Genomic DNA, 10,562 nt, shown 5'->3' on the forward strand with positions numbered 1-10,562 from the left:
AGATAAGATAGAGGTTAATCTCACTTGTGAATATATATGTAAAAAATCCTGAAGGCAATTTAGCACATCAGGTGCACTGGGAAGTGAAGGTAACGTAGTCATTGTGACCCAGTGGGGTATTACAGGAAAGCAGTAACAATGAACACTAGACTCTCTCAACGTAACCGTGTTCCCTGGTCGCTCGAGGAGTATGATCCTCACAGTAGACACAGACATTGCATTGGTAGAAGTCAGTGAATTTATTAAAAATAATATTAAAAAAAAACCTTAGCACAAACTAGGAATAGCAGGGAACTTCCTTAATTTGAGAAACCATATGTGAAATATTTATAACAAACATCACATTTAATGTTGAAACATTTCTAGGCATTTTTCATAAATTTAGGAAGAACACAAGAATGCTAATTGTCACCATCAGTCTTCAGCAAGACAATAAGTAAATAACAAAAATTGGCAAGTAAAGTCTGAACTATCATCATTTCAAAGATAATATCCTTTTCAAACCACAGAAACCTAACAAACTATTAGAACTAATAAAGACTGAATTAGAGTGTAAGTCACAGATACATCGAAAAAAGAAGTTCGTGTATTTACCAACAAAACTGATTGGAAGAAATATATATATATATGTTAGTAATGAATTTAACAAAAAATGTGCATGACCCTTGTGGAGGAAAGTATAGAACCTTATGAAAGATATTTAAAGACCTGAAAGTTAAAAGATGGATGGAAACACAGTATTATAAAGATACTGTTCCCTCATCAGAGTAATTCAGTGATTTCATCTATACCCAGTTAACATTTCAACAAGTACCTACATTTTATATTAGATGCTAAAATTCATATAGGAATATAAAAGTACAAAAGTAGTTGAAAACTTCTTACAAAAATACCAGTGATTAGGAATTTATTCTGCTAAATGTATATCAGTTGTAACTCAGTAGAGCTTTAAAAAAAAAAAAGCTAGAACTGGTGTTGCAGACTTTGTCCTCTCCTGATTACCTGTTGTACATGCTGGGTTTCTGCCTGTTTCCACCTACTTTAGAAATTTTTGAAATCCTTCTTAATTTTCTATTTGTGCTTCTAAACTTACAGAGCTGTTCATTTTTAGAAAAATTAGAAATAATAGATTAGCAGCGTCATTTTCTAGATGAGCAACATTAAAATTACCATTAAACTTCTTAGAAATTAATATGTTAGAAATTTCACATCAATAAATTCATTTCTATTACATTTAATAAAATATTTTATAACTATACATGCAGATATTCCCAACAAAATACCAGTAAACTGAATCCAGCCACATGCAAAGTGAATCTTACTGGGTATGTCTCAGGTCTGCAAGCTTGGTCTAATATTTAAAAATCAATTTATGTAATACAACATGTCAGTAGCAGTGGATGAAGAGAAAGCATTTGACAAAATGCAGCAACTTTTAAATATGAAAACCCTCAACAAACCCCAAAGAGAGTGAAGCCATAGCTCAATGTCTGCACCCCCTGTGTTCACTGCAGCAGTATTCCAGTAGCCAAGATATGGACACATCCGTGTCCGTCGATGGGTGAATCGATAAAAGAATGGTGAAAATATATAGAGAGAGGGAGAGAGAAAGGAGAGGGGGGGAGAGAGAATGGAATATTACTCAGCTGCAGTAAGGAAGCACATTCTGCCTTTGTGGTCACATGGACAGACCTGCATGGCTCTGCCAAGTGATGTGAGCCAGAAGAGAAGGACAGACACCACGTGGTATCACTTATATGCAGAATCTGAAAAAATAAAGTCAAACTCTTAGAAACAGAGATTTCTTCTTATCTTTTCTAATTATTTTTTGAGTATTTCAGTGTGATGGGCAGATTCATACATGACACAGTGACTAGCACATTGTAGCCACTTAGTAATACTTTTGTAACCTGTACTGAGATTTGGTTTGTTTTTTATGAACTGAAGCTTTTGAGTGTTTGTAGCTCACTCGAGGACATGTGGCATTTTGTTTCTAGTTTTAATGGAGATGCCACCCAAGAAAGACCATTTTATCTGTAACATGGATAAGAGGAGGAATGATTTTTAATCCCTGGGAGACAGCTTGAAATTTCAGACATTATTCCAGAAAAATGCATGCACAGAGTTTTGCTCATAATTTCAAATGTTTTATCAATAACAGGTTCAGGATCTCTGGTACAAGGAACACACCATTAAAATGTGTCCTAATTTAAATGGGCTGCTTTTGAAAATTTAGTACAAATCTTAAAATTTTTAAAGTGCTCTGTATTAACAATTAAATTTCCAAAATCTTCCTGGAGAAGGTAAAGTCCAGAATTTTAAGACTTAAACTGAAATAAATCATTCTCTCCTAGAGAAAACACCCACGTGCTGTCTGAAAAGCAGAGGATAATGCTGTTAGAACGAGTAAGTAAGGTGCCTTCTTGACATACCGAGTTCGGCGTGTTCGCTCTGGGATGCAGTTAAGTGAACCTGACGTTAAAGCGGGCTTTATTTGTGTTTGTAAATTACATCTTTTTTAATGGTTACTTTTATGGTTAACATTTTGAGAAGTCCTGTTATTTTTGGTCCAAGTGACCAACAGTTCAGAATTCAGCAAGACGTTATAAATAGGTATTTTACACACTGATTTCCAAAGCAAAGTGTAAAGTATTGTCTAGAATAGGGCAAAAGTAGAATGTTTGAATAATGGAAAAGAGTTACGCGCTTTATAGAGATTAATTGAAATGAACAGGAAAAAATTGGCAGCAAAGAGCTTCCTGTCAGTTGCAAACTTTACGTATCTCTGTTCATAGATGACTTTTCATTCCTCAGGCTTTTAGGATTTGTCACGATTTCCGTTGCTCTCTAGGAGATAACTGGTAGGGATCCAGAGTCAGAGCGTACAGACTTGTGCTCCAGTGTGTGCTCGCGCTAGTAAAGGTCCATCAGCACCTGCTGGGCGTGTGTCCTGACTGCACGTTCCTCCTCTCAGGCCCCGCTCCCTCGCTGAGGCACCGTGCAGAACCCTTGGCTGAAAGAAAAACACCTGAAATCGTTGTAGTTCTCTTTTAAGCCAGTAAATAAGAGTCGATAAGGATCCCTGGAAAGGATATCCCCACAGGCCCTTGATACTAGAACCAGACGTAATGTGAAGACTTAGGAAATCTGGACAGTCTTTATGTTTAGAATTGAGTGCTTACGAGCAGAAACCACAGGTCTCTCTTTCCCGCCCCTGCAGACACTACAGTTGAAAGAAGAAGAAAACAAGCGGTTAAATCAGAGACTGGTAAGATTTCCCTGTCCAGCTGATTATAAAAATCAAAAGGTTGTGTGCCTTGGCTAATTCGTTCCTGATGGTTTTTGTTGAGCCACATTGGTCGCTGATGACGATTGACCCTTAAACCTGACCACGCGCCCTACCTCACTCGTAGAATTTTAAAAGCAGGCAGCAAAATTCAGATAGTCTTCTGATTATTGAAAAGCTGTAATCTCTTAGGATTCCATAATTATATGTGTTTTTGGATCAGGTCAGCTCTTAATTCAGTCAGTCAGTCAGAGCTGTTCTTCAGCAGCGTTTGAAGGTGAACAAGTCCACTCGTAAGTGTGCAGAATCAACACGTTCTGTCCTTTGGTGGGTTTTTTTTTTAAACTTGCGGTGTTTGAACCCGATGCCTTGCTTGAGACCCTGTGTGGTCCTCTGAATCCCCTTGTCCTGACTCTAACCTGGGAATTTAACTAAGTACTCGAATGGCCAGTTTTATAGTCAGTCTCGTATGCTGTAATAAAGCAATTGCTTCATTCTTCAGATTCGAATGACTACAGATTATGAAGAAGTAGGAACAGTTGAAGGCCTGTGTGCAGCACTTTTGGGAGGTTTCAAGGCCCGATTAGAACTGAGTTTTTTTAAAATAAAGCATCTCGTAGGGAGGCATCCGCTTACTTCCACGCGCCTTAGTGTGACCACAGATTCCACACTAGCTTCTGTAGTTAGCAGACTGTCCATCATACATTTATCACCAAAATAACATTAACTGTTTGCTGTTTCTGTAAGTGAAGCAGATCCTTTTCAGAAAGACGTGGAAGAGGTGTCTGCCACAGACCTCGCTCCACGTGGCGGTTCATGCGGTGTCCCCGGGAGAATGAAGCTGTTCAGTGACGGTTTCAGTCACTTTTGTTCACTGATGTGCTGCTGGCACCCGTGGTAGTAGCTGGCGCACAGTTCCCAGTACATGCTTGGGAAACGTTTAAGATTGAAAGAGTTTTGCCCTCAGACCCAAAGAGGACCCACTGCCACCCTCGGAGGCCCCTCAGCTTAACTCATAATTTCATACCGATTTATAACTCTCTTCACCAAGTGTCTCCTCACGTCTGAGCCCTTGTTTGTAACAAATATGTGAAAAACTGAAGCTTTTAAAAAAATCTCAACGGAGTTGAATATAGTCTGAAAAACGGGTGGTTGGACTTGTCCTCTCTATTCAGATAGTTTTGAAAATAAGTTGGCCTCACAATTGTAGGCCTTTCTATTCATTAATTTGCTGCTGTTTTCTTTCTGTCTTGTTTTTAAACACCAACTGAGAACCTGCACAGTGTTCAGAGGGAGATGGAAGAAATTCTGAGAATCAGAACTGAACTTGATGAACAAAGAGAAACTCATTTATCTGTCCTTGCTCTGCACGGCCGTACCTGGGCCCACTCTGCTAAGGAGGATGTGCATCCTTGCCACCCTTCTGGCCCTAGGACCTTGGCACACGTGTCCCACGTGTCCTGCGACAGTGTGAAAACTGGGCTGAAGCCTGACTGAGGCGGGGCAGCCTTAGTTGAGCTCGGGCAGCAGCAAACCAGTTAGCATGCCCTGGGCCGCCGCCCCGGCCGACAGGGGAGTCCTTGTCCAGTGCCTCCTCGGAGTGGTGGGCTTCAGACTCTTCTCGAAAAGTGTCATTCTCTTTCCTTGTGATATTTTTAGGATTAAATGTGTAATTATAAATAAAATGAATAATTGTAAAAATTCGTTTTTTTAATCCAGCCAAATTGGGTTAAGAAACACCGTAGACAGAAACATAGGTAAATTTGTCCTTGGAAAGTAGTGGTTGAAGGAAAAGAATTCTATTACTGAAACACACGAGTTTGGACCCTCGAAAGTTGGGACAGACGTGAATGTGTGCGGCCTGGGAAGAGAGTCATGGGGAGTGTGTGTGGTGCGGACTAGCCGGCACACACAGTGCTTTACTTGTGTGAGCTTTACCAACTGTTCTGTTTTCAGATGTCTCAGAGCATGTCTTCAGTGTCCTCAAGGCACTCTGAAAAGATAGCTATTAGAGAGTAAGTATTTTATTTATATTTTGTGCTTTTTCTCTGGGAAGAAAAAAAAACGTACCTACCTGAGCAGCACTGAGTCGTTGGTGACAGTCTGAGCGGCTAGACCCTCGGCTTCAGGCTAGCTGGCTGAGTGCTTTGTGCTCGTTGACAGTTAGCACTTTCTTATTGAAAAACAAGATTTTTCTGAATTATTTGGGGACCATTAGGATTGCATTCGAAGGCCTTCCTGTTACAGCTTTGACTACCATTTGTGCATACATTCCTGAGACCTTGCTAACAGGGCTTCGCTTCTCAGCTGGTGCCGCCTCTTTTGAATCCCGTGTATCACCTTAGTCCTTTCCATTTTTGATTGGAGAGTCTTGCTTTTTGAAGTTGCAGTGTTTCTCCATTTTTATTTCTCAGACTTCATTTTATTGATACGCTGCAAATTCAAAATACACTATTAAAATTATGAGTTGAGTAACAGACAGTCTTCCTGGCCCACATTGCCCTGCAGTGGTGTGTTGGTTTGGGTGTGGGCTGTTTGAGAGGAGGGTGTCTGCGGCACTAAAGCGCTGTCAGCAGCTCACCGGCACCATCGTTCTCCTGTACCTGTCAGGATTTAAAACTAAGCGCTCTGTTCTGTCCGCAGTAGCGCCGCCAGCCAGCCCTTCGGTTACCAGACGTTACTGCCCGTCAGCTTCTCGCAGAATTCTGTCTTTTCTCAGTGATTGAAAGAGCTGGGTGTAACTTTCTTGACCCACCAGCTGTATGTCAAGTCAAATCAATTTATGATTTTTTCAAAGATTAGAGAGAGATGAGTTTTTAAAAACAACAACAACAAAAGGCTGCCTCAGGGAGGCCCGTCTTTTTTTTTTAAGGAATTATCTCCGGGTTTATCCTAGCCAGTGCCCGTCACATCTCCTTAGGCAGGCAGCTCACATTTGCAGGATAAACAATGAATGAAAGACTGTTACCTGAATGAATGGAAGCCTCCCCAGTGATTTTAATGATTTACCAGGTACAGGACCCACTAAATTATCTTCGCTCCAGATTAGCCCTGAGCTGATACCCTGAACAGCAGTTCTAAAGGACCTGGCAGAGGCAGCACCACGGAAACCCTAGGTGGTCACACCCTCTTCCCTTCCTGCTCCTTTCAGGCTTCGCCCCAAGTCAGTGATCACCAGTGACTTGTTTAAACTTAAGTATATGCACCCAGTTTAGTTGATTTTTCTTTCAAACTGAGGAGCACTCTCCTTGGAGACTGGAGAAACGGTGTAAGTTGGTCCTTTCTTGCCCACTGTGACTAAGTTTGCTCCCTCAGAATTTGTTTATTGTTGCGAAATGAAAGATTGGGATATGTGTCTTCTTCCAGGCGCTGGCGTTGCCCTTTGAACGTCTGTGTATGTCCAGCATTCCCACCAAGAGCTGGGTAGAGTTTAAAGAAATCATGTGAATGTGAAACTTAATATTGCACTGATAATTGAAGTTGGAGGTAGCAGAATACAGACTTAGAGTATTGAGAGGAGGGTGATGGTGGCTCTTCAGGACAGTGAAAATCTCGCTTTGCTCAGCTTTCAGGTGGGCGATCTGGTTCTCATCATCCTGGACGAACGCCATGACAATTACGTGCTCTTCACCGTCAGTCCCACCTTGTATTTCCTGCATTCAGAGTCTCTGCCTGCCCTGGACCTCAAACCAGGCGAGGGCGGTAAGTGTCACATCCACTGCTCACCTGCGAACCGGGGCTGGAGGGAGTGCATTAGAGGTTTCTCTCCCCTGTCGCCGAATTATGTCAGCAGTAAATAGGTGAGAGGGAACTCTGCTTAGTCTGTTTTTTCGTGTGTTTATAAAATCCGCATCATCCAGGTGACTTTCCTGGATTCTGCTGGTGATTCAGAGTTGGAGCGCAGCTAATGCAGTTAGGTCGGACGTCTCTTACTGCAGCAACAACAGAGTTGTCAAAATTCTCAGACCTGTGTAAGCTTAAACATGACATGCCCATTTGTTTATAAAGGCATTACTTGTTTTGGCCAAAATAAGTTCTTTTAAATTATCAAATGTCTTTTCTACCCAATTTACCATCCTGTGTTTCTGCCTTGTTTTTCATTAAACTAGTCAGTACTTTCATTTTTTTTAAAAGAGGCAGTAAGCTCTGTTGAAGTTCACTACGGTACAGTCAGCGTGTTACTGTTGCCTGTTACGCTGATCTGTAAAGAATTCAAGAAGCACAAAGTGAACGTCCTGGAATACTTAGCCTAAGTAGAACGATCTAAAAGCAGGAATGTGTGTGGATGTTACTGCTAGGAGTGCCTTGTGCGTGTGGCCAGGTGCCGCCTCTGCAAGCTGGGCCGGTGCCACAGGGCCCTCGCTGTGGCTGTTGGCAGTGGGCTGGATGGAATCCGTGGACGTGTGCAGTTTTCATGTAACCCTGCGAGACAGGGAGGGCAGCTTGCAATTTAATTTATTGGCTTTATACCATGAAAACAATGAACTTGATTTTTTTCTTCAGTTTTTTAGGGAGGTTTGTTTTTTCACTTATTTAGACTTATTTGAGAATGCTTTTTAAATTTACCAGGAAGTTGCATAAATAAGGACAGTATAAAAAAACCCGTGTCCCTCTGCTCAGAGTCACCTGCTGTTAGAGTCTTGCCGCATTCGAAATGTCTCTGCACACCGTGGCTCAGCGTGCAAACACCTGACTGCACGCAAGCCTGTGCGCACTGCTTGTTTCCAGAACTGCATTAGGCTGCATGATACCATGACCTTTATCTTCAGATGTTTTACAGCGCATTTCCTAAAAACAGGAGGAGTGGGGCTTTAAATCCAGTGAACACTCACTGTGCACAATGCACATCTCCACGTTAAAGGCTCTCCCAAGTCCCACAGAGAGGAGCTTATTTCACAGTCTTCCGACCACAGAGCTCGAGCTTCCCTCTCCTTCTCCTTCTCCTCATCGTCATTGTGCAGGAGACAGGGCATGCCGCCTGGGGCTGTGCTGCCCACCCTGGGGCGTGGGTCACTGGGCAACTTGATGCCTGTGACAGTGGGACCCCCCCCACCCCGGACATTTGTGTGTCAGATAGTTCTCAGAAAAGGTGAACTACATGTGAAGTGCTGTATGAGCCCTTGGGGCAGGCTCTCCCCCACACCCTGTGGTCCAGGGGCTCCTGTCTTTGTGTCACCTGGTGGCATCTGTATGCTTGTGTTCGATGGTTTATTCAGGATATCTCTTATTTACAAATTGTCAGATTATGTTTATGCAAAAAAAATGAGTTTTAGCTTCTCTTGGAAATCGCAAAGCCTTCACCCTAACCGGATGATTTATTGGTCGATACTTTTGCAATCAGCTTTTTTATGACAACTTCTCTTCTGTTGAATTTAGAAAGAGATTGAGTACTTGTCGCGCTTTAGCCGCGTGAGGACTGGCTCTCCCATCCTGTCTGCTTCCACCCTTACCTCCCTTCACACAACACCGCCCTCTTGACTCTCGTTCTCACCCCATACTAGTTATTTATTGTACACCGACTGTGTTTGCGCTGTGGGGCCTCGTGCAGCAAAATACAGATAAAAGAAGGCTGCCCTTTGAACCTAGAGCATAAATGTCTGCCTTTCAGCAGCAGCAAAGGTCATCTGGTCGCGCTGTCACTAGGTGGCACTGCTGAGCTAGTTTAGAATTCCTAGATTCATTTGTTCGTGGTTTGTGCTCAGATTGTGTTTGGATTTCTTGAACTTTGTTCTCTGATTTGACCTGCCATCTGTGTTTAATGAGTAAATGAAGCCAGAATTAGTGATTGAAAAGTAAAATGAATTCAGTTTCGTTTTACACATCATGATGCATTTCTCTGATTTCCGTCCTGAGGATGTCATTTGTCTGCTCTGATTCTGGCCGTTATGTTTTCATGAGTAATTATAACTGTACTTTCACAAAGAAATTCACAATTTGATTCCATAGCTTCGGGCGCATCTAGAAGACCGTGGGTGCTTGGGAAAGTGATGGAGAAGGAGTACTGTCAAGCCAAAAAGGTAACCCCCGGGGCCGCGGACCAAGGGCTGGTGAGGAGGACTCTTCTGCTCCGGGGAGGAGTCAGTAACAGCGCTCTTCTTGGCCTCTTAGTTCACTTGAGTTAGGCCTTGAATTTCATGAGTGTGAGTTTGCACGAGCAATTCCATCAATACTTACATCATTTATCCTCCGATAGTAGTAGTGGATTACCAGCAAGCCGTCAGCCTGTCCAGGAGAACTGCCGCAAGTTTCTGTTCTCTGAGTGTTAAGTTACTAGTGTTTTCATGTGCAAAAAAGGAACACAGCGCAACTGGTGATGGACAGTCTGTTTGTAGGTAGAGTGGATGGTTTATTTTCGTAATGCTACCCCCACTGGAGAAGGATGATGTAAAATGTTTGATGGCTCAAAGTGCACCTGACTGGATGTCAGCAGCGTCATCGTGTGGACTCGTGAGGTCCAGTGAGCATCCTGCCGACTCACTGGTGGCCCTTGCGCCCCAGGACAGTCACAGACTTTGAGCGTGTGCTGCTGAGGCTTCTGTGATGCCTCAGATAATGGCACACGGCTCTCTCTGCGCTGGTCTTAGCCGTCGGGGTTAGTTCAGGGCGCTCTCTCTGGGGAGGGGTGGGCCTGGGCCGTTTGATACAGGAACACCCCCTCCAGTAATCTAGCGCTGAGTTATGTGATGGGGCGGTGCCTGCGCAATTTGGTTTAATCGCCTTTTTCTTTCTGTCTTAGGCACAAAACAGATTTAAAGTTCCTTTGGGGACAAAGTTTTACAGAGTGAAAGCTGTGTCGTGGAACAAAAAAGTTTAATTTATGGAAGAAATCAAGACATTCTGTGACATTTTTCTGATTTGTCCAACAGTGCTCATCCGTCACTCCAAAAACATCAGGCCATCTTTTTATATAAAAGTCAACACGACAGTGTGCTTCATTGGTGTATATCATTTACTTTTTACCTGGCTACATTTTAGGAACAATAAATTCGTCAAAACTGTTGGCTGAATTAAAATGGTTTGTTTTTGTTTTTCTACCCGAGTAACTCTAGAAATGCGGACCAAACTAGTTCATTTTCTCAAAGGGCATACCCGTGCATTGTGGCTTACGGTTAGCCATGTTGATTGCCTGTTACATATACATTAGCTTGAACTTAGATATTAAATGTTAGTTATTATTACCAGCATTTGTCCTTTTGTGAAATCAATGAAGACTTGCACTCTTTAACACATTTATAAAATGTATAAATTCTTCAAAGCTATTTAAAGAGGAGTGTTA

General features: G+C 42.4%; 1 protein-coding gene across 4 annotated transcripts in view; it reads left to right on the top strand.

Annotated features, from left to right (window-relative positions):
* The window catches only part of RB1CC1 (RB1 inducible coiled-coil 1), a 51,982-nt gene extending 41,689 nt beyond the window's left edge, over positions 1-10,293 (top strand). For 3 of the 4 annotated variants that reach the window (XM_072951986.1, XM_072951989.1, XM_072951987.1), the window contains 6 exons: positions 2,355-2,406; positions 3,221-3,268; positions 5,243-5,301; positions 6,852-6,988; positions 9,233-9,303; positions 10,023-10,293. In XM_072951986.1, coding sequence (XP_072808087.1) covers positions 2,355-2,406; positions 3,221-3,268; positions 5,243-5,301; positions 6,852-6,988; positions 9,233-9,303; positions 10,023-10,100 — 445 coding nt within the window. In that variant the 3' untranslated portion in view covers positions 10,101-10,293. Of the gene's footprint in view, positions 1-2,354; positions 2,407-3,220; positions 3,269-4,558; positions 5,213-5,242; positions 5,302-6,851; positions 6,989-9,232; positions 9,304-10,022 lie in introns of those variants that run through there. The other variant, XM_072951988.1, reaches the window with a different exon arrangement.
* Positions 10,294-10,562: the final 269 nt, after the last annotated feature.

Source organism: Vicugna pacos, chromosome 29 (assembly GCF_048564905.1).
Source record: "Vicugna pacos chromosome 29, VicPac4, whole genome shotgun sequence".
Taxonomy (NCBI): Eukaryota; Metazoa; Chordata; class Mammalia; order Artiodactyla; family Camelidae; genus Vicugna; species Vicugna pacos.